The sequence below is a fragment of the Herpailurus yagouaroundi genome, unplaced genomic scaffold, assembly GCF_014898765.1.
Source record: "Herpailurus yagouaroundi ecotype Mexico unplaced genomic scaffold, PumYag 160, whole genome shotgun sequence".
Taxonomy (NCBI): Eukaryota; Metazoa; Chordata; class Mammalia; order Carnivora; family Felidae; genus Herpailurus; species Herpailurus yagouaroundi.
Window position 1 is genome coordinate 37,175,951 of NW_024412401.1, and position 26,058 is coordinate 37,202,008.

The following is a 26,058-nucleotide window of genomic DNA, read 5'->3' on the forward strand; positions in this document are numbered from 1 at the left end:
TCAGCGCAGAACTGGACACGGGGCTCAAACCCACGAACTGTGAGATCATGCCCTGAGCCGAAACTAAGAGTTGGGCCAACTTTAGTTAACCAACTGAGCCACCCAGGAGCCCCTTGAATTCCCCTTTACCCAGTGGTTTATTTATTTAGACTTGGGGATGTTTCTTTGAGCCTGCCCTCCTTTTTGGCTTCCTCTTGGCCTCTCAAGCAAAGCTGTGGCACCTTGTCCTGTGTCTGATGTCTCTCTCTGCTCCTGAATCCCAGGGTTGCTCTGCACAGATGCAGTGGGGCACACTGGTGGCTCCAGAAGACCCACTTGGTATACAGGCAAGAGTACTAGAGTTGGGACAGGATTCTGGTCTCCCGTTCCGGCCTGCCTTACTCTGGTTACTCTGGGCCCAGGGCAAAGTCACCTTCCATATGTGGGCATGACCGTTCTGGCTTCCAATTGAGGAGGCTGGGTAAGATGACTTCAGGGCCCTCGAGGCACAATCATTTGATGGAATGGGAGAAGCAGAGGGGACAGGCATGGCCATGTGGTGGGAGGGGGGGTCGTCTCGTTCTTGATTTTGCCCTTCTCTGTGAGCCCAAGGATAGATTGGGGGGGGGTGTGTCCTGTGCTGGGGGTCTGAGCCTGGCCTGCTGGGCTTGGTTTCTGTGCTGTAACAGGGTACAGAGCATGCTGATCCTCCCCGAGGAGACCTGCACGGCAAGATCTGGAAGGGCAGCTGCATAGACTCCTCTGATGTCCGAGTCAGACTTTGCTCCAGGCCTGTCCTGTGCTCCGGCTCCACTTTTGGCCTTGCCCCTGCCCCTGCCCTAGCCACTAGGCTGTGAGTTCCCTGAGGGTGGGCACTGGGCCGTTCAGATCTTCCTGACTCAGGTCCCCATGCAGGTGCCTGGCAAATGTTTGTCAAATGGACTTAGCGAGCACTTGTGTTGGGAGGCTTCTCCATCCTGATTTCTGCGAGAGGGTTGTTGATAGGTGGTGGTGTTGTGCAGCTCAGTGATTCTTACAACTTCGGAAAGCCAAATGTGTGTGGGCCAAAGCCGGCTTTGCACTGGTAATCATTTCAGAAAAAATGTTTGGTGTTAAACAGAGTTGCCTTTGGGTTAACGAAATCCGATCTGTGACCGCTGGCCATTTTTGTCTGTTTCAAAACCTTCCACCCCACACTGGATCCAGCCCAGTTTCTGTAGGAGATTTCTCAGCCCCAGAGAGCCCCAAAGTGGTAATTGCTCAGATCTTGAGCTAATAACACCATGGGTTCTCTTGGCGTCTTTCACCTCCTCACCCTTCAGCATTATCTGATCCGCACACAGCTTGGCGAGTGCAGTAACCCCTGTTATTAGCTCCACCTCACAACTGGGGATAATGTGGCTCTCAGAGAGAGGAGGCTAAGTCGGGGCTGGAACTGGAGCAGGCCTCCGGGCTTCTGAGATCCGTGTCCTGGGCAGGAGAGCAGCGGGAATTTCTGATGGGCGAAGAGCTGATCAGGGGTTTCCTGGAGCCTGGATTGCTTGGGCTTGCAGTTTCAGCACCCCAAAGTACGAGGAGCAAGAGGTTTCCAGGTCACAGTGGTCGGGGGACTGCTGCACAATTTCCCTTCTTTCTGTTTTCCAAACCCTGCCTGGCCTTCCTCCAGCCGGCAGCAAAGCACAAGCCCCAGCCACAGTCCCAGTTTCACGGGGCGTGTCTGGAGATGAACGGTTGGGATGTTGAGGGGGTGTCACTGTGCCATGAGGAACGGTGAAAGGACTTTAGGCTTTAGATCTAGAGGAGAGAGCTCAGAGACTGACAGCAGAACCACAGCTAGGCAATGAAAGTTACTGAGAGGCCACTCCTGGCTCAACATAAGATGGAACGTTGAACCATCAGAGTTATCGCAAAAGAAAAAGGGCTCCCATTGTAGGAAGTGAGCTCCCTATCACCAGAGGTGATCAAGCAGAGGCTGATGGATGTGCGACAGGGTTGTCATGGATGCAAGGGCTTCCTGGTTGATGTGTGGGATTGCTGCAGGCTGGGAGGCCCTGCCACATCCTCCTTGCCTCCCCAGTGGTGTCCACTGGGTGGATTGAGTTCAGTGGCTTTTTGAGGTTCTAAGAAGAGTCTACTGGACTGGGGAAATTTTTCAGCACGTCATTGCGGAAGAGGAGTATGGTCCTCCTCTCCTCAGTTCATGCTGAAGGGCCACTGGGCATCTGTGAGGATGACTTAATGTTTTGTTTTGTTTTTATATTGTCTTTTAAAAAATTTAGAAAAGCTGGGGGAAAAACCAGCTCCTGATTCTTCCCCTGCTTTCCAGCCCTGGCCCTTCTGTTATGTTTACATTTCCCCCTCCCTCCCTCTCCTCTTCCCTCCTTCCCTTCTCTCCGTGTTCCCTCTTCTTAATTAAAAAAAAATTTTTTTTTCAACGTTTGTTTATTTTTGGGACAGAGAGAGACAGAGCATGAACGGGGGAGGGGCAGAGAGAGAGGGAGACACAGAATCGGAAACAGGCTCCAGGCTCTGAGCCATCAGCCCAGAGCCCGACGCCGGGCTCGAACTCACGGACCGCGAGATCGTGACCTGGCTGAAGTCGGACGCTTAACCGACTGCGCCACCCAGGCGCCCCTTAATTTTAATTATAGAAGTGTGATAGTTCATATAATTTGCATTGTTGAAGCAACAATAGTGATAGATTTAAGTTCCTCTTGACTTCCCTCTCTCTAATTCTGTCCCTTCCCTAGAGGGGATCCCTGTTTTTCATTTCACACACACACACACACACACACACACACACACACACACACACACCTATGCCATCTGTACTGTTCTGCAATTTGCTTATTCCTCTTAAACACTTACCACAACAATGTTCCCATGCTGGGAAACACAGAGCCCCCCATTTTTTATAACAGCCCCCTTATTCTATAGCACAGCTAGACATAGCTTTTTTAACCATTTTCATATTGATGGACATTTCAGGTGTTTCCAGTTATTCCTTATTTTAAACAGTGTTGGAGAGCCAGCCTTGTGCTCGTGTGTGCGTTTTTGTCTATGATAGTTACCCGGAAGTAGAATTCCTAGGCTGAAGGACATTTACAATTAAATTCTAGCAAATGCTGCCAGAAATTATCCTCCATTTACATTCCCAACAGGGTGTGATAGTACCTGTTTTCTTACATTTTTAACCAACGTTTGACATTATCTGTCTTTTATTTTTAATTTAATTTTTAAAAAAGATTGTATTTTTGGGGTGCCTGGATGGCTCAGTTGGTTGAGCATCTGGACTCTTGGTTTCACTCAGGTCATGATCCCAGGACTGTGGGATTGAGCTCTGTGTCAGGCTCTGCGCTGAGTGTGGAGCCTGCTTAAGATTCTCTCTCTCTCTCTCTCTCTCTCTTTCTCTCTCTCTCTCTCTCTCTCTCACTCTCTGCCCCTTCCCTCTCTCTTGCCCTCCCGAAAAAAAAAAAAAAAAATATTCAAAAATGTTTTTTTTAATTTAAAAAAAAAGATTTTATTTTTAAATAATCTCTACACCCAAGATAGGGTTTGAACTCACAACCCCAAGATCAAGAGTCGCATGCTCCACCAGCTGAGCCAGCCGGGCGCCCCAACATTATCTGTCTTTTAAATGACCTGCTGAGCAGATTGATGGGAAATGGTATTTTGTTAATTTGCGTATCCCAGATCTCTGTGAGGTTGAGCATCTTCTTGTATGTTTATTGGCTGTTTTGTCTTCTCTGAATTTCCAGATCATGACCTTTGTCTATTTTTCGATGGTATTTTCTCATAACCTTGTTTATGATATCTTTAATTGTAATGGACATTGAAAATTTTTATGGAGTTAAGAGTTCTCTCTTTCCCTGTTGCCTCTGCATTTTGTCTCTTGCTTAAAAGGGTCTTTTCCAGGCTTATAGATATGTTCAGAGGCTCTTTGGTGAGCTCTAGTCCAGGGTTCCTCAGCCTTTAATGTACCTGTGCCTCCCTAGGGATCTAGTTAAATTGCAGATCCTGATTCAGTATGCCTGGGGTAGGGCCTAAGATTCTGCATTTAAAAAAAATGTTTATTTATTTTTTGGGCAGAAGGGGCAGAGTGAAAGAGAGAGGGAGAGAGAGATTCTCAAGCAGGCTCCACTCTATCAGTACAGAGCCCGACACGGGACTCAATCCCATGAACCCTGAGATCATGACCTGAGCCCAAGTCAAGAGTCAGACACTTAACCGACCGAGCTACCCAGGTGCCCTGAGAGTCTGCATTTCTAACTCTCATCCAGATGCTTCTGATGCTGGTGGTTCTCAGACCACACTTTGAGTAGCATAGCTCTATGTCAAATGCCACAGAAAGCCTCCTTATTTTTTCTTTAGGGAGATCAGGGTTCTGTGGAATGACTGAAGGTGATAGCATCAACTTTGAAGGAATTCTCTGCCCACATCTCATTTCTTTTGCTTTCCCCCCAAATCATTTGTTCCTTGTCCTTGTGTTGTTTTTGCCCTTCCAGAACACAGCTAACTGTCTGTCACGGTGCAGGGCTTTCCCTGACCTCCCCCTTCACCTCTTCACCACCCCCCCCCCCCATGGACTCTTGACCAAGGCCCAGGCTCCTTAACTCTCCAATCTAGGCTTGTGATGATGTGGATGCAATAACTTTTCCAACTGTCCCAGTGGCGAGAGCTCTCCAGCACTGGCCTGGACTTCCTTGTAAAGTAGTGAGCTCCCCATCACCAGAGGGGTGTAAGCCTGGGCTGGAGAACCACTGCTGGGTGTATTGCAGAAGGGACTTCTGATGTTCTGAGGAGGCTGAACTAAGAGGCTTCTGAGCTCCCTTCCAACCCAGAGACTGAATGGATCTTCGAATTGCTTCACATGAACAAAAGAACATTCCCATCTCTGTACCCCATTTCTCACCCAGTGAGGAGACGAGGTGAAGTTGTTTCTGTTGTTGTTTCCTTAGGTCAGCTGAAGCTGTCGATCGATGCTCAGGACCGGGTTCTGCTGCTCCACAGTGAGTATGGGGCCAGGACATGAAGGTCCTAAATGCCACACAGAGGACTTTACACTGTACCTGTCCATTTATCCATTTGTTCGTCCTTCCATCTAGCACTCAAGTTCTTACCGAGCTTCTGCCATGGCCTTTGCTGCCTGGACTCTTCCGTTTAGCCCAGCAAGCCCTGGCTGTCTCTCCAGCCTTCGTGGCTCTTGCTGTTAAAATCTCCCTCCACCTCCTGTTGTGTCCCCCTTGAGGGCATCAAGCTTGCTCATGCCTCTGTGCCTTTGTACCCGCTACTTCTTGTGTCTGAAATAGCCTGCCTTCTTTTTGAATGTCTTTTGAAAAACAGCTCTCCCTCCCTCTGATTTTGCAAGATACATGCCTGCCTTCATCATCATTAAGACTCAGGAAGGAAGGCTCATTTTGCTTCATTTTTTTCCCTCCGGGAATCACCCCCTGACCTACCTGAGTATGTTGTTTCCCCCTCTGTGTCCTTATCGCAGCTCTGACTACGCTGTGTCACTCTGGTCTGTCCGAGGAGTGCAGTGGGGCAGCAGCCATGTCTGCCCCACCTGCTCTGGGGGCCAGGGAGACCCAAGGGTTCCTCAGGTGGGGAGCCTGCCCCCCAGGCCCACGCCCTCGAGGGGCAGGGTGCCCACAGGAACAGTAGCTGGGACACCAGGCAGAGTAGACCAGCAGGCGCCTGGGGTCCTCCGGTCCTGGCCTTGGGGAGGGCCCAAGGTGAAGTTCCCAACGACCGGCAGAAGGGGGTTCTTTGCCAACCAGAGCCTGACAACAGCTGTGCAAACAGATTTTGCAAAATGCATCTTGGCCTCCGCCACTTCATTTGTCCTGCGCCGTTTGCTTTGGCTTCACCCCAGTCTTAGAGTTCTTCATCCCTTCCAGCCTGTTCCTCTCTCTCCTTTGACTTCATGTGCTTCACGCCTCAGACTCTGGGAGCCCTGTTGGAACCAAACCCCAGGGCCCAGCCCAAACGGAACAGAGAAGAAAACAGCAAAGAGGCTCTGCTTCTGTCGGACCTGCTGCCTGATTTCTGCAGACCTCAGGCAAATGGGCTGTGCTCGCTTTCGAGATCAGGCTTGCTCCTCACCTCCCACCTGCCCCTGGCTTTTATTTAGTGCGATTTTTCCCTTTGGCAAACCTTCCTTGAGCAGTTCCTTGCTTGCCAGACACTTGCTAAGCATTTTAGATACATTCTCTCATGTAACCAGCACCACTACCACATGAAGCAGATGTTATAATCACTAACCATTGTCTTATTATCACTCCACCATTAAAAAATAGCAAATTCAGGGGCACCTGGGTGGCTCAGTCGGTTAAGCGTCTGACTCTTGGTTTCGGCTCAAGTCAGGATCTCACGATTCGTGAGCCTGAGCCCCACATCGGGCTCTGTGCTGACAGCGCAGAACCCTCTTGGGATTTTCTCTCTCCCCCTTTCCCTCTGCCCCTCCTCTGCTCCCTTGCTCATTCTCTCTCAAAATAAGTAAGTAAACTTTAAAAAAAAAATTTTTTTTTAATCGCAAATTCAGTTGCAGAAAGACAAAGCAACTTGCTCAAGCTCTTCTGTCTCATAAGTGGTGAGTTGGCATTTGCGTTGGTCTGTGGACCCAGGACCACAGGCTGTCTCTGGACCCAGGCTTTTGCCTGCTGTGTTAAGCTGTCCACCAGCCACAGCGCAGCTGACGGGGCAGACTGAGATCTCCAGCCTGGCCCCTCCATCCTGGGAGGCAGTCTCATGTGGAGGAAGGAGCACCAGACTGGGAGTCAGGAGATATGGATCTAAACCCAGCTGTGTGATTCCTATCGCTCTGATTACTCTGTGACTTTGGGCAAGTTTCTTACGGTCTCTGGGTCCCCGGGTAGTCTCATCTTTCCCATTGAATGAGGGGTTAAACTCAATAAATTTTATGTTCTCTTTCAACTGTAAGATTCAAGGAATTGAGAGCACCCTGCCACGTCTCGGTGAGGGTGCCGCCTGCGTGTGGGAGATGGTGGGAATGGACTAGACCAGAGAGGGGTTAATAGCCAGTGGTTGTAGGGGCTAGTAATAATCCTTCCTACCCACTCACCCCAATATTTTCATTCTCTGTTTAGTTATAGAAGGCAAAGGCCTGATGAGCAAAGAGCCTGGCATCTGTGATCCCTACGTGAAGGTATGCTGAGCTGGAGGTGGGGGTGGGGGTGGGTGGCATGGGGGACAGTAAGGGGCTATGTCACTAGTCTGAGTCCCAAGGTCTCAGCACATCTATGGGCCCGGTGCCATTCGAAGTGGCAGCGACTGCCTCACTCTTTGGTTAGTAGGCATTTATTAGGTCCAGTGATGAGGCCCTGAGCTAGGATAGGCCCTTCCCTTCGCCCAGCTTGGTGCCTAAGCCTTCCTGCCAGAGCTGGAATCTTATAGGTGATCTTGGTCATCCACGTGGGTGAGCACCATGAGTGTGTGGGTGATGGAAATCCACAGAAAATCCCAAGCCCTCTCATGACAAGGAATGTTTTCACACTTCTCCCTGGCAAAACCAGAGGCAAGGCAGCAGGTTTGGGTGGTGGAGGGGAGGGAGTGTCTCTGAGGCCTAGAAGATCCATCCGAGTGGGGCCCTTGTAGTGAAGACAGAGGCCCCGAAGGGTGGAGGGCCTACTTCCAGCTAGAACCAAAGGCCAGGCGCCTCCCAGAGTGTGTAGCTGGGATGCCAGGTGCCGGCCCTGATGCACCCTTCCATATTCTCCCCAAAGCCTGGTCAGGGCCTCTGGGGGCAAGGACTTGGTCGGGAGCAGGGCAGGAGCAGAGGCAGGGCAAGGGCAGCCAGAGGGCGAGAGTGTGGATTTGGGGCCTTAGCGGAGGCTGACCTGGAGCCTCTGGTGAGGGAGCACCTAGCAGCTGCTGGGAACTTATAAGAGAGGCCCACACTTAGAGGGAGAGTAGAGCCGGTTGAGGTATACCCCATCTATGGCTGGGCCTGTGGCTGCCGGCTGCGGGGCCCTGTCCCCGCATCTGACTCCAGTGCCTCGGCTGGGGTTTCTCTTTGTTCCCCAGCATCTGACTGAGGACTCCCCTCTGTCCTCTGCAGAGGCTGGTTTGAAGGACACCTGGGCAGCCTTTCACTTGGGAGATGTGCAGAGTCCGCTGTGGGACTTTTGTGATTCTGTGTCCCACAAGTAATCATCTCACGCTTACTTTTCCCCAATTCAAGATTTCTTTGATCCCTGAAGATAATCATCGACTCCGTCGCCAGAAGACGCAGACCATTCTAGACTGCAGAGAGCCGGTCTTCCACGAGCACTTCTTCTTGTAAGAGTCTGGGGCAAGCCAGGCCCTCGAGAGGAGAGGGAAGGAGTGTTTATCTGGAAACAGCTCTCTTTGCCAAATCTAGAAGTCTATCTAAGCAGAAAAACAGGGACTTCTAAAGGATGCCTTTGTTTTCTTGTTCACGTATGTCCTTACATCCCTGGCACCCGGCCCAGCAGCGAGGTCCACGGTGATAAGGTGTCACTTGGCTGGTTCTCACAGCCAGAGTGCCCAGCCTGAGGCTGGCAGCCCCTGGAGAGGATGCATTTTCCCAGCGTGCCTCGGGCCAAGCCTTCTCTTTCAGTAGAAGAAATTTTCCAAGCTGAGGGCCCTCCCCCTTTTGAAATTTGCTAACTTCCTTGAGCCTCAGCTTCCGTGTTTGTAAAATGGGCTTATGACACTACCTTCCTCAGAGAGCTCAGGTGTAAATGCGACAGTGTAACAGAGTGTCCGCTCTTGCTGTTTAATATTATTAGTACTACTACTGTTGTTATTATTTCTTCCCCCATCCATGAACTCTGGGGCCCTGGGAAGGAAATGGACATTTCATATTTTGTTGGTGAAAGTTAACATTATTCTGTTTTTTTTTCAAATTACACGAGGTAATTTTGCTTATGGTAGAAGAACAGGCCAGCATAAACAAAGAAACGAAAAGATGCCCCAAGCCCTACGACTCATGACACGCCTCGGCTTCTTTCTTTTCAGATCTTTGAGTCTGTGTGGGTGTGTATGTCTGGGCATGTGTAGGTGTTTACGAAAAAATGGAATTGTTCTATAGTATTACACGGTGACCTCCCTTTTGTCCCAAACCATATAATGTAAACTCTTCTGTGCATGTGAATACCTACCTCCCACGCTCCTGGCATTTGAGCTTCCTTAACCAGCTCCTTATGGTTGCGTTTAGGTTATTGGTAAATTTTGCAATTTGACCGGCTCCAGGGGTCTAGCCTGGAGCTCGGCCCTACTAACACCCTGGCCATGTGGTTTGCTTTGCAGTCTTGTCCAAGAGGAAGATGAACAGAAGCGCCTTCTGGTCACTGTGTGGAACAGGGCAGGTGACTCCAGGTGAGGGGAGGTGCTGAGCCAGAAGGGAGAGCCCGCTGTGAGCCCGCGGGTGGCTGCCGGTGGCCAGGCGGCCAGCAGACGGCAGGGACTCGGTTAATACCTGTTGGATGAATAAGCAGTAGTGGCAATGCTAAATCTGAGAGGCTGCCGGCCCCTGGGTCCCTGTCTCTCCAGGCGACGCTAAGTATTGCGTTGTCCGAAAGCATTTGCTGTGCCCTTGACATCGACAAGACACTGGGTTGGCCACCAGGGACGCCAGCCAGCCTCCATGTGGATTCTGCTCTCCAGGTGCCCACTTTCAGGAAGGGACGACAGGTGCTTCACAGATACAAATTACAGTAACAATAGACACAGGCTCAGCTCCACAGGAGCAAAGCTCCTAGGAAAACAGGCCCACTTCTTTCTTAGTCATCGCTGTACCCAGTGCCTAGCACGCAGATGTTATGTAAATATTGTTTGAACGAATAAAAGAATGAATAAGTAATAAGGACAGTAAGTATGGGAAGAGGAAGAGGGAAGTTCATCGTGGGCTGAGGTGATCAAGGAAAGCTTCATGGAAAACATGGGATTTGGAACTTGGGGCAGAGATCAATAAGATGAGGAGAGAAGGTTTTGCATGAGCAAAGGTGAGGAGGCAGGGATATGCATGCTGGGCTCAGGCTGCCACGAGGAGGCAGCGTAGGAGGTGCAGAGGTTTTATGTAGGAGAGTCCAAGCAGGCTGGTCTTGCTGCCCAGGGTACAGGAGGCCGGATGCTGTCACCAGCATAGGGTTTCGTACAGCACAGCAGAGGAGAGCTGGGTGACGGGGAGAGTCAGCATCCAGACAAAGGCGGTGAGAGCACGTGGACTGAGTGCCATGGCCCATTGTGAGCAGTAGGGGTTCATCCACCTGGTGCCAGTCCAAGGAATCTGGGGGACCCTATGACTAGAGCATTTGTTGAGTAATCATAGAACCAACTGGTGACCGAAAAAGTAGCTTGGTGAATAAAAATCAGCTCCACTCACCAGCTTAGACTAGAAAATTATTTTGGGGTTGCATGCTTTAAAAAAAATTTTTTTTTAATGTTTATTGATTTTTGAGAGAGAGAGAGAGAGAGAGACAGAGTGAGTGGGGGGAGGGGCACAGAGAGAGGGAGACACAAATTCCAAAGCAGGCTCCAGGCTCCAAGCTGACAGCACAGAGCCCGAGGCAGGGCTTGAACTCATGAACTATAAGATCATGACCTGAGCTGAAGTCGGATGCTTAACCAACTGAGCCACCCAGGTGCCCTGAATGCCTTTTTTTTTTTTTTTTTTTTTAAGCTTCTCCATTCTGAGAGAGAGAGAGAGAGGAAGGGGCAGAGAGAGAGGGAGGGAGAGAATCCCAGTCCCAAGCAGGCTCCATGCTGTCAGCACAGAGCCTGATGTGGGGCTCGATCCCACGAACTGTGAGATCAGGACCCAGGCTGAGATCAAGAGTTGGACGCTCAACCAACTGAGCCGCCCGAGCACGCCTGGGGTTGAATGCTTTTTAGTATCTTCTATTTTATAGCTGGTATGCTTTTCAAAATTGAGCCTTATTCAACCTTCATAATGAAGGATATTTCTTTTAATAGAGCATTTACTTTTTCTCATGGAATGGGGCTTATGGTGCTGTAGGACTCATTCCTTCAGCTGCCATTTCCTGGGTACCAATGTGGCAGCGTTGTTCTAGATGCCGGGGACACAGAGGGTCAGTCAGAGACTGACCTGCTCTTGAGAGGATCACTGGTAGAGACTTGGAGGTGTGGGTAAGGAGGAAGGCATCATGTTGATTCACCAGAGCAACCAGTTACTGGGTGTCGGCCACAAGCCAGGAGATGACAGTGCGTCATCTCATTTAATTCTTAACTCTTAAGAAGAGTATGTTTTTGCCCTACATCTTCAGAAGAGGAAACTGAAGGGAAGAAAGGGAGTCTCTTGCCCAAGGTCAGACAGCCAGTGAGGAGTAGAGCCAGGATGGGGACCCAGACAGTTAGACCCCAGAGTCCTCACTCTTAACACTATACTGGCTCCTGGCGTACGAGCAAAAGGACAGAAGAAAACGAGCAGAGTAGAGAGGGCAGGGCAGGGCAAGAGTGGGGAGGGATCGCCAAATTCACTGGTGTTGTAGGAGGGTCAAGTACAAAGCAGGGACCAGCTAGAGATAAGATGAAGGGTTGATGTCAGCCAAATCACATGATTCTGTAGGTGTTCTTTGGTGCATGGGCTTCCTCCTAAGGGTCGGTGGTTCTTAATCCCAGGTTTGCGTCAGCATCTCCTGGGATGCTTGCAAGGAACCCAGGTTCCCAAGTGCCACATCAGATGGACTCAGCCCAAATCTTCATGGGCAGGATGAGGGATGTGCATTTACACAAGTTCTTGAAGGAACCTCATGCCGCCAGCTTGGTGTTTGGGAAGCTGGCGGTGGAGAGATACTGAGAGGTGTTGAGCAGGGGGAATGACAGTTGTGTGTTCTAGATCTGTCATCCTGGTAGGGCTTTGGAAGGCTGGGGAGGAGCTAGCTGATCCTTGCAGTAATCTGTGAGAGAGATGCTTTAGGGATGGAGAGGAAGGAGACAGACCCAGGACAGATTTAGGAGATTAGGTGAACGGTACTTAGCGGTGGTTTGGCTGTGACATCAGCAGGGGAAGTCAGGGATCATTCTTGGGTATTGGGTGGTGTCCCCAACCAAACCAGTGTGCCCTGGAGGGGGAGGGAACCAACTTCGGATACACAGAGTTGTAGGGGCTGGAGAGCAGCCAGATAGGAGCTGTGTAGGGGGGCAGCCTTGCTGACACAGAGCTCAGGGGATAGAGAGGTCTGTGCCGGGTACAGATGTGGGAGCCATGGCCACCAAGGTGAAGGGCTGAGTAGGTGGGACCGCCTAGGATGACTATGAGTGCCAAGGCTCAAGGGTCAGAAGCCCATGTTGACAGGAAAGCCTGAAGAAGACAGAGGAGGAGTGTTGGCGGGACGGAGCATGCCTGGGGACCCCACCAGATGGAGGCAAGGAGGGGAACAGGTGCGGGAGGCAGGCACCACCCTGGGATCTGCCACTGAGGTCTGCCCTCCTGGGAGACCAGAGCAAGCCAGGCAGAGTGCAGCTCACAGTTTTTGGAAAAGAAAGCGAGGCCGGGGAAAGTGAGTCAGCGCCCCGCGGGGCAGTGTGACAGAGGCAGTGTCTCCACTTGTTGCCTATTTTGGGAAAGTGAGATTCCTTATTAAACCAAACACAGTTGAACTCGTGGTCACCATCCCAACCCAAAGCTCAAGAGGGGCAGGGCAGGCTCCGACAGGCCTGCCACGGAACAGATCGCCAGCCCCACGGAGGCCCGCTCAGCCGCAGGGAGGCGCAGTGTTGACCCGTCTCTGAGCGAGAAAGACCTCTGAGCTGGGGGAGGCAGGCAGAGCAATGGCAGGAAGCTTCTGCCCTGCGGAACGCTCTCAGATCACATTGTGCTTCCCCAAAGGACGGACACGCAACTTACCAACGTGAAAGACAATTACAGAAGAAAGGAAACAAACATCTATTGAACTCTTCTCTGTGGCCAAGCACTTTACATGCATTATCTCATTTAATCCTTGTAACAACCCTGAGAGGTAGGAATTATTATTGTCCCTCTCTTCATAGAAGAGGAAACTGAGGCTTACAAAGGTTAAGGAACTTCCCTGAGGTTATCAATTAAGCTCTTAATGTGCACTGTGTGTGGGCATTACATACCATATTCTAGACGTTGTCCAACTTAGTCCTCACAACACGGTATAAATAGGTATTCCTGTTGTCTCTCTCTTACACGTGAGGACACAGAGGCACAGAGAGGTTAAGTAACTTGCCCAAGCTAATGCAGCTAGGATGTGGTGGAAACAGGATTCAAGTCCAGGCAGCCTGGCGCCAAACCTGTGTGGTCGTAACCACATCATAGCACACTTGACTGTGTCGCACAGGCGATAAACGACTCCGAAGCTGTACCCTGTCAGTGTCAGGACACTTGTCCCTCGGAGGCTGGGCTGCTTCCCGTGGCATTTATAACGCGGTTGTACGTAAGTCATCCAGCTGAACATGTGGCAGTTACGTTTCAAAACGGGAGATAGAAGGGAAGCATCTGTTTCACGAATTCTCACGATCCTTTCAGTAATGGCCATAAACTTGTGTATGGGGAGCAAAATGGTCTACAGAGACGTTCTGGGGAAGGGCTGGTTGATGTCATGGGGACACAGTGGGAACCAGGGGAGGGGAACCAGGCCTTAGAGCGGAGATTTTGGCTCCAACTCACGATGAGATCTCAGGTAAGTTCCTTCCCCGCTCCCGGCCTCAGTTTCCTCAACTGTGAAATGCAGTGAAAAATGCTAAGATATTCAGCTTTCAGGCTTTGTGAGTTTTCAAGAAATTATAGACATTTTCAAACATAAGCAAAAATAGAAAATGTCATATAATGAACCCTCATATGTTCATAGTCCAGCGTTAGCAATTATCAATGTATGGCCAATCTTACGCATTCTCCCCTCCTCCAGTGGATTATTTTAAAGCATATCCTAGACATCATCTCATCTATATACATCTCTCTAAAAGATGGCTTAAAAAGACAACCACAAGGCCACTATCATGCTTGACAATGAACAGTTACTCCTTAATATCACCGACTATGGAACTTGGCTATTTAAAAGTTTTGTTTGGGGGCACCTGGGTAGCTGAGTCGGTTAAGCGTCCAACTCTTGGTTTTGGCTCAGTTCGTGATCTCACGGTTCATGGGTTTGAGCCCTGCATGGGGCTCCTCGCTGGCAGTGCAGAGCCTGCTTGGGATTCTCTGTCTCCCTCTGTCTCTTCCCCTGTTCTGCTTGTGCATACACGCGTGCATGCACACTCTCGCTCAACATAAAAAAAAAATATTTTAAAAAGTGTCCTTTAAAAAAAACTAAAAGTTTTGTTTGGTAATATGGCGCAGAACAGACTGAAGCTTCTAGTATCAATCATAGTGCTTTCAGAATCTGTGGCCAGAGAACAGTGTTAGGGTTGTAATGTCACACACCAAGTTAAAAGAACAAAACACACACACGTGTTTGAAACACATCATCTTTGGGGCGCCTGGGTGGCGCAGTCGGTTAAGCATCCGACTTCAGCCAGGTCAAGATCTCACGGTCCGTGAGTTCGAGCCCCACGTCGGGCTCTGGGCTGATGGCTCAGAGCCTGGAGCCTGTTTCCGATTCTGTGTCTCCCTCTCTCTCTGCCCCTCCCCCGTTCATGCTCTGTCTCTCTCTGTCCCAAAAATAAATAAACGTTGAAAAAAAAATTAAAAAAAAAAAAGAAACACATCATCTTTTATGCGAAGAGTATACACATTTATGGGGAGTCTGCCTGCTGTGTGTCATGCCCTGTCCTGTGTACTCTAAGTGTTCTCTGTCCTTTAATCTACTTTCCAAACAGGACTCTCATGCCAAGTACAGTGCCATAATGTTAGAGAGCTTGTGACCAGACATAGGGAAAGAAAAGGAAAGAAAAAAATGGATGGAAAACTATGTGTTCAATTTAAGCCGTCCAATTAAAAATAAAATTGATATTAAATGGTGTAACCCTGTAACAGAAATAGTTTAAGGCCCCTGAGAAAGAGAATTAAAATGCATTCCCTCAAAATAATGCATTTTCATTTTGTTGTTTTTTTTAAGTTTATTTTTTGAGAGGTGGGGGGAGGGGCAGAGAGAGAGCGCGGGACAGACACGATCCCAAGCAGGTTCCGCACTGTCAGCACAGAGCCCGATGTGAGGCTTGAACTCATGAACTGTGAGATCATGATCTGAGCCAAAATCAACAGTCAGATGCTTAACCGATTTAGCCACCCAGGTGTCCCTGCATTTCATCTTGTAGTGGGTCTCTAATCCTCTGCTCAAAAGGCGACTGAGCCAAATACCATTCCTCATGAGTGTTCCATGAAGCTTTATCTCTGAGCCTTTGTGCTGGCTGTTCCCTCTGCCTGAGGTGCTTTTCTTCTTACTCTCTTTGGCTTAACTTTTCAGGCCTTCTTCCTGCATTTCAGCCCTAAACCAGCTCTTGCCTCCCCAAGCTTTCAGCATTTGTTGCCTGCGCTGTTCATCTGTCCATCTCGCCCTGTCTAGTTATAGCCTTTGTATTGCTGTCTTGGGTTGCTATTTAAATTCCTGCATGTTTGTCTTCTTTCCTTAATGTTGCGGCTCCTTGCCCAGTGCCTGCCAACCAACCGTGGGCATGATGGATTCATCCATTTGTCAGGCCTTCACTGAGTGCACCCAGCCCTGAGCTCAGGGTTTAGCATTCAGAAGTAACCAAGGCTTGGCCCCTGAGACTTTGTGCTGGTGAAATTTTCAGGCAGTCTCCAGGGTGAGCCCTAGTTCCCAAGTTTATAAGCTGACTGGTATATTGCTGCGTACTCAGATTACATGTAAAAGAAGTCTTTCTTCCTCCAAAGATTTCAGGCTTAAAGGAGTAGCTAATTGAAGAACACTTAGAGAGAGTTTCCTGCTTATGGACATTAATTGTGACAATTTACTTGGCCTGAATTAGCATGAAATCATGGGAGGCCCCTTAGCAGGAAGCAAAGCTCATGGGAGGCTATTAACCATTTAGCATTCTCTAAGCACCAGGGAATAAAAATTCCACTTATTGAAGAGCAAGAGGAGAGGCAGCCTGTATTACAGCTAAAGCATTGTGCCTGGAGATTCAGAGAGTTACAGCCATAGCCAGTGTGAAAGGAAAGTGTGTAGCAAGGCAGTGTGAGCACCTCGTACCAGCTGGGTTGCTCTTGAATGTGTTGACAAACAAAATTAAATTGGCGGTGAGGACGTTGGTAAAGTCTGGACAAGGCTTTTCTGGAATGGCAGCTCTGATCAGTGTCTGCCACGGTCACCGCCACGTAGTGCTGACTTGGCCGCTTCCCAGGAGGGAGGCACGTTTGTTTCCGATGGTGGGGGCTGGCGAGATGGGTGTGGAAGGGTTGCTTGACCCAGGGTGAGCACACTGGCCTCTTTGGGTAGATTATTAATATGGCCTTGTCTGATGGGAGGGGGCAAGGAAGAGGGGAAGCAGGTGGAGCCCAGGCCACAGGAAATGGGGCCAGGGGGAGAGAGCAGGGGGAGTAGCAGAGTGACAGGAGCTGGTGAGGCACTGCCAGGTGTGGAGTGTGCATCAGCAGGGCAGGTGTGACAGTTACGAGGATCAGTCCCTAGCAGTCTGCAGCCCCAGCCCCTCACTTTACTTGGCTGTCTGCAAGAAGCCAGTTTTGTTTTGCTTAGGACTGTCAGATGGTAAGCTGCCACCCTTTCCGGAGAATGCAAACAATATGTATTTATAGAGACCTAGTCCACTGGTCCTTGACTGGGGCAGGCACAGGCGGGTGCCCTGCAGGATTCCCAGGACGGCTTTTTTTTTTTTTTAATTTTTCTTTAATGTTTATTTATTTTTGAGAGAAAGAGACAGTGTGAGTGGGGGAGGGGCAGAGAGAGAGAGAGAGGAAGACACAGAATCTAAAACAGGCTCCAGGCTCTGAGCTGTCAGCACAGAGCCTGACGCAGGGCTTGAACTTGGGAACGGTGAGATCATGACCTAGGCCAAAGTTGGACACTCAACCAACTGAGCCACCCAGGCGCCCCAGCTTTTTTTCTTTTTCTTTGTTTTTAATGTTTATTCATTTTTGAGAGATGGAGAAACAGAGCATTAGTCGGGGCGGGGGGGGGGGGGGGGGCGGCGCAGAGAGAGAGAGAGGGAGGCACAAAATCCGAAGCAGGCTCCAGGCTCTGAGCTGTCAGCACGGAGCCCATTGCAGGGCTCAAACTCATGAACTGTAAGATCATGACCTGAGCCGAAGTCGGATGCTTAACTGACTGAGCCACTCAGGTGCCCCAAGAGTACCCTATATTGATGAGCAGTGAGAAATGTATAGAGTTGTTGAATCATTATACTGTACACCTGAAACTAATATATGTATGTTAATTATATTTTTTAAAAAGGAGAAAAGAAAAAAAACAGACCCAAAGCCTATGGGTAGCTCTGAGCTTCTGTGGTTGGTGGAGGGAGTGCTGTTCTCTGATCCAGGATGCCTGGCTTTCCCACGGGACTTTACTACTAACTAGTTCTGTGACCTTGGGAAGAGGACTGGCTCTGAGCCTCAGCCTTTTCCTCAGTGAAATGGAGAGAATAAACCCTCTCCAGCTTCACTCACAAAGTTGGAAAGCACAAATTGGGTGATGCAGGTAAAAGTGCTTTGTAAACCACAGTGTATCAGGCAAACCTACGTTGCACTTGATAATTGGCCTCCCGACAGAGCCCTCGAGAAGGTGCTGACTCAAGCCTCTGTTGTTCTCCCAGACAGAGTGGATTCATCGGCTGCATGAGCTTTGGGGTGAAGTCGCTCCTGACCCCGGACAAGGTGGGTCCCAGAGAAGCCTCTGGCAAGGTCGTCCCATGGAGGCCAGGACTAGAACGGGCAGAGGCCTTGGTCTGGAAGCCCTCGGGTGGGGCTTCTGTCTTGTGTGCTTCATGACCTGAATAACAACACTTTATCATCTGAGTGACCAAGGGTTTAGGTCCCCTTCTTGGTTCCTTCTTGTCAGAAATCAGTTGTCCAGGCAGCTCCAAGGCTTTCCAGGGGGCTCTGGGTCTGTTGTCTGCCATGAAGGATGCTGGCAGGTCCCTCCCTCGGAGTTCAGCACTGCTGGGCTTGCCCTGGAGGAGGAGGGCCGAGTGGTTCTCCCCCTCTGACGTGATCTACCAGGTCTCATATTTTTGAGTCTAGCAAGTGCTCAGGGATGGAGTGAGCAGCGACATCCCCTGTGGAGCTTTCCTTTAGGCTGAGTGAAGACTCTCTGGAATCCTGAGACCCTCCCTCTGGGTAGCGGGTCCCTTATCCGCCTCTGCACCGTACCGCCTCCCCCTACCGCCAAACTGGAGGCTTTTGAGGAGGCGAGAGACATGCTCCTTTTGCACATGCCCAGAGATGTCCTGGTGGCCTCTGCATGGAGTTGCCAGGTGGCCCTGCCACTTGGTGTCCTGGAAGTGAAGTCTGGGGGTAGGTGGCTGAGGAACCTTTATCCTGCACGTGGGTGCACGACGGCGCCAAGTATCTTCTCTTGATGCAGCTGTGGTTTCCTTCCCTCCTGGGGGAAGATGTTCCCTCCCTGGGACTGCTCAGGGGCCTCAGGACACCTACTCTCTGGCCTCTCCGTCCCTCCCCCACTCCCTCCCTTCTGTTCCGTCAACATCCATTGGGCTCCTACTGTATACCAGGCACAGTGCAAGGCACATCAAAAAGCCTGTGCACAGCCTAGTGGGAAGACAGACATCCAAATAGACCACTGTTCTCCAGGGCTGACAGGCTGTGGGAATTCAGCAGAGGAGAGACCAACTCCGCCTGGAGCATCAGGGAAGGCTTCCTGGAGGTGCAGGCATGGCAGCTCCCTTTGGGGCAGGGCCGCCGGACTGTCTGTCTCTACAGAGACGCTGCTCCTGAGGGAGGCTCTCCAGCTGCTGCTTTTTGAGGGGGGTTGGTGGCTGCCTGACCTGTGCCTTCTGCCTCCTTTGTCTGAGCATGTCATGCCTTCTCTTACGACAGGAGATCAACGGCTGGTACTACCTTCTGGGGGAACACCTGGGCCGGACCAAGCACCTGAAGGTGGCCAGGAGGCGACTGCGGCCCCTGAGAGGTGCATGGACACCACCTTTGGCTTCTGCCCAGACACGCTGCTCCACTCACCCCCTTGGCTTCTCCCTTCCCTCCCTTCCTGCATAGTAGCATCGCCCCGGTGTTTTGTGGCATCTGTCACCCCTGGCTGCAGTCAAGTCAGGGGTCCAGGTCTCACAAACACCTGCTATGATGCAGGCTGCAGGCAGCCTCTTGCCTCCAACACCTTTATTTATATGGTTGGACCTTCCTGGGAGAGGATTATAGGCCTGAGGCCATGCGGTTCAGCAACCTCCATTCTAGCTTATGGAGGGCTGTGTTTCAGGAACTTTCTGCATGACTCCTTCTCAGGATTCTCCCATGGGCTGCCTTGCTGGCCTCAGTGTGTCTACCTTGATAGGCAGGGCAAGTGGGCCCTGCCACGAGTCCTGAGGCTCAGGACCGGGATTTCATGTTCCCTTCTCTTCTTTCCTTCTCACATGTAGTCCTGGCTCTTGATTCCCTGGTTAGCCTGAGCTCGGGCACCCCCACATCCTGGAGGCCAGCAGTGACTCGGATAGCCCTGTGGGCCTGACACTCTGGCTTGTCCTCTGGGTGGTCTGTGGAATGGGCCCTTATGTGCCAGGAGGAACTTTCCAACTCTTCTCTGTCATCTTCCAGGCCCGCTGCAGAGAATTCCAGGATATGGGGACACTGAGAGCGGGGAGAAACTCAAGGTAGGTGGGGACATGCCTGGGTAGGACTGACAGGACCTGGGCATCACCCTGGGCTCTAACTTGCTCCTGGTCTGTCCCTTGGCCCAGGAGACCCCCTATTAAGACCGCCTTTGGTGCCTGACACTCAGGTTCACTTGGAGCTTGGAAATTCACAAGGCATGCGTTTTTATTTATTTATTTTTATTTATTTATTTTATTTTATTTTAACATTTATTTATTTATGAGACGGAGAGAGAGCATGAACGGGGGAGGGTCAGAGAGAGGGAGACACAGAATCTGAAACAGGCTCCAGGCTCTGAGCTGTCAGCACAGAGCCCGACGCGGGGATCGAACTCTCGGACCGTGAGATCATGACCTGAGCTGAAGTCGGCCACTTAACCGACTGAGCCACCCAGGTGCCCCAAGGCATGCATTTTTAAGTGATTATTTCTTGTGCTTTTCTCAGGTTACTCTTGCTTGGGGCAGTGGTGGGGGGAGAGCCAGGCCCGGGCCCCTGGAGATGGCGGAGTCTGGATCTTACCAGCTTTCAGTCTCTTCAATCTGAGCGTCCCCTTTCCCCCCAGAACCCTCAGACAGCTCGGTTCCCCTGGCACTGTGGCCAAATCACCCTCCGCTTAGGCCTGCTTGATGTCAGCGAGCAGCCATGAGTCTGAACCTGAGACCAGTGGGTCCTTACTCCATAAGGCTGTGAATCTAGAGAGAAACCTTCACATAGGAATTTTGGTGAATTCCTCCAAATTCATTCCATCTCTTGCAGAACATGGCAGGGGACCATGGTTTTCTCTAACAGCTGAGAGAGGGAGAAACAAACTCCCAGTGACTGAGAAGCTGCTCTGTGCCAGATGCTGTTGTTATCTAATTTAATCCTCACTGCCGCCTCTGTGATGGTCGTTGCCTCCCCATCTCACAGATGGAAGGCTCAGAGATGTTAGGTCCCTCTCCACGGCCACACAGCCAGCTAGTGATGGAGGCAGGACCTGAAGCAAGGCCTGGCTGCCTCTAAATACACTGTGCCACACTGCTGCTTCATGTGGCCTACTGGGAAGATATGATGGTGCTGTTTTCCCTGATAACATCCTACATGTAGGTGCATGATATTCTACAAAACATCTTCCCTTTCATTTGCTCAATTCATTCCCCCATTCGTTCTTTCATTCATTGTCTATTGAACATTCTCACGGGCTAGACCCTGCGCCGGGTGCTGGGGTACAGCTGTGAGCAAGTCAAAGGTGCCTGCCCTCATGGAGCATATAATCTAGAACGGCACGGTCCAACATGGTAGCCACTAGTGTCTTGAAGAGTGGCTAAGGTGACCGAGGACCTGAATTTTTCATTTTATTTTACTTTAATTCAGATTTACCTGGCACATGTGTCCTGTCACTACCACATCGGACAGCACGGTATTAAAACCATTTGCTGGTTACTGTATTCTGTGGCTTCACTAGGAGTTTAAACCTTCTAGCTTCAGTGTAGGAGCTGCAAAGACCTCTCTCCCTTTCTCTGTACCTGCCCAGCACAGAGAAGGCAGTGACCAGAGAGCCTTCCTGGTGGTTTGTAGGAATGACACGGACACAGGCATCAACACTGCACGTTTCTAGGTGGCTTCATTCTGGATCTGCACCTAGGCCCTGACCTGTGGGGACGTTGTTCTGAGGCCCATTTGATTTGCCCGGGCTTGTACACTGAGAGATGTCCACAGGACTCAGCACAGTGGGGGTGGTCGTCAGAAGCTTGGTTGGGCTGAGGGAGAGCCCCCCAGAGGTCATCTGCTCAACTCTCCCTTTGTACACATGGGGAGGAGATAGAGGTCCAGAAACCTGGGTGATCTGCCCACTGTCACGACAGCCAAAGCTGGGCTGTACCAATGGACACTCTCTGGCCTCAAGGACATGAGTGGCGGGGTGGGTTTCCCCAGAGACGGTGAGGTGGTATAAGGGGCGCGGGGCTCACCAGGTACTGCTCTACAAGGCAGGGAACAAGACTGGGGGCCAGCTCCACCCTACCCTGCTGTGTGACCTTAACCACCGCAGTCCTCAGCTTCTTGATGGGCAAAACGAGGAAGCCAGATCATCTAGTGATTGGAACTCCCTTCCTGATTTGCCTTTATGGTCTACATGTCGTCAGATCCTTAAAGCCGAGGAAACTGACTTTTAAGTAGCTTCTGAATGGCAGGCTGTTCCTCAGACTCCACATGTTTCGTGTTCTCTGTTTTGAGATGGGATGTCTGTGAGTGCAACCCCCTAAAGCGTCCTTGGATTCTTTAGATTGTGTTAATCCTCTGGATTTGCTGCCCGGGACCCTGGGATTTTGCAGGGGGAGGTGGCGTTGTTATAGAGCGGGCCGTGTTTTCTGCCTGGGTTCTCGTCCAGCCAGGGGTGTTTGTGAGAACATTGGAATCACAAAGTGGCCCATGGCGGAGAATGCAGCCAGAACAAAGGCGCCCTCTCCCCGCCGGGGGCCGGGGGGAATACTAACTAGTTGACAGGAATTTTAATATAAAACTCTCCCTCTTCCTTGTCATTCTGAGGTTTCAGGAAGCCTTCGGGCTTATCGTGCAGAGGCACACAGCACAGACAGGGCTTGGGGAGGTGAGAGGTGATTTCCTGCCATTCTTCTGCGGGGCGGGCTTCCCAGGGCGGTCATGCCAGGCTGACTGGGCGCAGTGTGGACTCCCACTGCTGGGGGGAGAGCTGGGATTTCATGGGGCGGCAGCTGAGACAGGATCCGCAGCCATGAACCGGTTCAATGGGCTCTGCAAGGTGTGCTCGGAGCGCCGCTACTGCCAGGTGGGTTCTTAGCCCCTTGGGGGCGCATAGGGTGTCATTGGGGGTCGAGGATGGGGGCTCACCTGAGCAGGACTTCTCTCCCTGCAAGTCCTTCCTTGTTTCTTTCTGCTCATGGCAGGTTAATTTCAGTCTAGGGGGAGGATAAAGGTAGGAGCTGGCCCCAAGATCCACCCTTTACCCCCTCTCTAGGGGCAGACCAGGGCCAGCTCTATATCGTCCTAACCACAGATGTGTGGTGTCCTTGGTGAGATTATCTAGTTGATTTTCTGTTATTTTTATCTGGGGGCAGTGTGGGTTAAAAAAAAAAAAAAAAAAAAAGGCCTCCCAAGCTTGAGATTGGAAATGGCTGAGCAGTTGCGTTTTGCGTTTTTGCTAACTTTACACTTTCACCAACTTTCCCTACTTCTGATGGGACAAGAGTGCCTGTCCTGCATTGTCTGTGTGTGATTATGTGTTTTCACATGTGTTGCTGTGCACTTTTATGTGAGATGGGACGTTTCCGTGTATATGTGTGCACACATGATTTCCTCCCTGGTAGGTGTGATGCCTTGGGGTGGTTCCGGAGTCCTCAGACTCCAGCCCATCCTCACTGAGAAGGCTTGGCCTCTCAGCCTCCTGTCTTGGATGCGGGGCAGAGTGGGAGTGACGATCCCTTAGCTTCAAGGCTCTTCTGGAGCTGCGTGGGGCCCTTTTTCTTATAAACAAGGAATGGGGACAGGGAGGGTGAAGGCAAAGGATGTCCAGATTTTGGGAATGTCCAAACTGAGGGGAGTTCAGGAATGGTTCTGATTTTAAAGGTATAGAAAAATCCCTCTGTGTATTGTAATGACCAGACTGCAATGTGGGTCCTGAGTCCTGTAGACAGGCAGCCTCAGGTCCTAGGGAGATGCCCAGAGGGGACTCCTGCACCTCGGCTTGGACCCTGGGGCCCACCTGTTCTTCCTGCTGTGCTCTCCAGGCCTCAGGGCCTGGCCTGCCCTCCCAGAGTCCGGCAGAACAGCCCCTAGGACACCAGCAGCTGGGTGCAGGGTGGTAGGGCAGAGGGCGCTAGATGGAAGGTTGAGAAGTTTTTGGTCACCTTGGGATATGACCCAGAAGACTGAAGCCCGCTGGCTGTCAGAGTAGGGCCAGGCATGGATATGGGTGGGGCCTGGGGCTCTGGGACTGAAGTTCGAGACAGATCCTATACTAGGAGCCAGCACAGTATTTGGGCACCAGCTTTTTGCTAGACCTGGCTCAAAGTCAGCCCTGTCCTCTTTTTTCTTTTTTTTTTTTTTTAAGTTTTTAAAAAGCTTATTTATTTATTTATTTTGAGAGAGAGAGAGAGAAAAAAAGAGAGAGAGAGAGAGCGCGCGCACAGAGAGAGAGGGGGAGAGAATCCCAAGCAGGCTCTGCACCAATAGCACAGAGCCTGATGCGGGACTCAGACTCACAAACTGTGAGCTCATGACCTGAGCTGAAATGGAGAGTCAGATGCCTAATGGACGGAGCCAGCCAGGCGCCCCAGCTCTCTACAGTGCCCTTGGCTGTAGCTCTTGAGCCTCAGTTTCCTTATCAGTGGAGGTGGGATGGTAATATCCAGTGATGGTGCTATGAGGCGAATGGAAGGCTGTGTAGAGAGTGCCTGTGCAGCGCCTGGGATGGACATCTAGGAAGTGTTCAGTCAGCAGTGGCAGTCAGGGACTCGGGTGGAAGTCTGGGCGGGACAGGGGATCAGAAAGCAGGCAGGAGGGCAGAGGTGAGGTGCTAGCCTGGGTGAGGGCTGGGAGCAGTGATGGTCCCTGCCTTGGACAGGAAAGAGCAAGAACCCCTCCAGGAAGGATGGCCTCTGCCTGGAACTGCTCCCCTCACCTCCTGATCCTTAGGCCCCAGGTCACAGAGGAGGACTGAGAGCAGGGCTACTTGCAGCTTCAGCTTCCTTCTCTGTGCCATGGGCATGCTAAAACCAGCCCCGAGTACCCCTCGGGGCTGCAGTGATGATCAGGTTCCCTGGGCACTGTCTCCAGGGCTCATGATGGACAGAGCGTAATTCTGCCTCCTTTGTGCGGTCCCCCTTGTCACACTGAGCCCGGAGGGGAGCTTGCTTCCTGGCACCCTTTCCCTTTCCCTTTCCTTCCCAGCCCCCAGCTGGCTTAGACTTTCCTGGGCTGGTTCTTCTTAGGCTGGTGGCTAGGAAGGCCCAGGGGGCTCAGCCCATAGTCCTGCCTGGAGGGGCCCAGGGTGTGGGAGGGGGAGGCTGTTTTGTGGGAGCACACGCCTTCTCTCCAGATTCAGCTCTGGGGCCAGTACCCAAACTGTTCGCATTGAGCCCACGGGTGTTAGGACCTGTTTGCAGAGCTGTCATCCCAGGCAAGAGGACTGTGGTCTTTGCTGGGGTAGGACTGGGAAAGGTCTAGAAAGACTTTGTAATCCCAGCTTCTGCTTGGGCTGAGGATGGATTGAGAGGCCCCCTGAAGTCCTTGTGAGTCACATGGAGTGGATCAGGCTCCTGACATCTTCCCTCAGCCCAGCCTGGGCTTTTCACACTCACTCTACGGTTTGTTTTTCTTTCTTTCTTTCCATTTTTTTTCTCTTCCTGTCTTAGCTGCGTGTTTTCCCAGAATTCTTATGGGAACAGGGTATTTTCCTGCCCCCTCCCCCTTCCCCTTGTCTGTCAGATTTCCTGTTTTACAAACTCACTTTGAATCCAGGCCCAGGGCTGGTGGGAAGCAGAGCCTCAGGGGCCTCCCCGACAGCCTCCAAGGGCCTTGGTCACCCTGGGTCCCCCGGCCCTCCCCTTCCTCATGCCTGGCCTTCGGGACAGCTGGCAGGTGAATGCCAGGTGCCCAGCCTTGAAGAGACAACCCCTAAAGGAAGGAGACCTGAGTCTTCTGACAAGGCCACTGGCCCTCGACCTTTTCCAGCTTGCCGATCTGGCTTCTTTCTCAACCTGCCCCCCTTGTGCCTCACCAGGGCCCCCTCCATGTCCACTTCTCCCAGGGAGTCTCTTGGGGCCCCGCTCAACCCCTTTCTGACTTTGACCCTCTTAGGTCTGTAGCTTTCATAAACCTGCTCGGAGCAGCTGGAGTTGCTCTTTGGGGAGGCAAGGTCTGGGCTGTCCGTACCCCACCCAAAGTCTAACTGGCAGTATGCAGAAGGGGAGCAAGGCTGAATTGAACTGGCTAGCAGACAGCACTGCACCCCGACAGTTTCCTGCTGCCGGTGGGACAGTGCTGGGCTGTCCTCACTAAGCACTTGCTGAGTTCCTACCACGCACCGAGCCTGCCTTGCACCGAGCCTGCCGTCCAAAGTCAAGCACAAAGAACTGTTCCCAGCTCTGATCTCATACTCGGCTCCGGTGCATGTTGTGTCCTTCGTTTTGGAGAGATCTGCATATTCTTGTCACCCTCTAGGACCCAAAGACCGGCCCCCCCATGCCTTCATACCTCAGCAGAATCCGGCATGAATCAGGAGCTTGATAATTTTGTGTTGCTTTGGAAAGAGATCTTAGGGCTGCTTGGTTGGCAGCAGAGCGTCTGACCCTTGATCTCAGGGTCGTGAGTTCAAGCCCCATATTGGGTGTGGAGCC

The 26,058-nt window shown here is 51.3% G+C and overlaps 1 protein-coding gene across 5 annotated transcripts in view; it reads left to right on the plus strand.

The window, feature by feature from the left end:
* Nucleotides 1–26,058, plus strand: part of RGS3 (regulator of G protein signaling 3) — a 141,228-nt gene that overhangs the window by 28,359 nt on the left and 86,811 nt on the right. For 3 of the 5 annotated variants that reach the window (XM_040482030.1, XM_040482033.1, XM_040482031.1), the window contains 7 exons: nt 4,938–4,988; nt 7,089–7,147; nt 8,183–8,280; nt 9,274–9,342; nt 17,677–17,737; nt 18,920–19,010; nt 19,649–19,704. In XM_040482030.1, coding sequence (XP_040337964.1) covers nt 4,938–4,988; nt 7,089–7,147; nt 8,183–8,280; nt 9,274–9,342; nt 17,677–17,737; nt 18,920–19,010; nt 19,649–19,704 — 485 coding nt within the window. Of the gene's footprint in view, nt 1–4,937; nt 4,989–7,088; nt 7,148–8,182; nt 8,281–9,273; nt 9,343–17,676; nt 17,738–18,919; nt 19,011–19,648; nt 19,705–21,766; nt 22,491–26,058 lie in introns of those variants that run through there. The other 2 variants (XM_040482038.1, XM_040482032.1) reach the window with 2 other exon arrangements.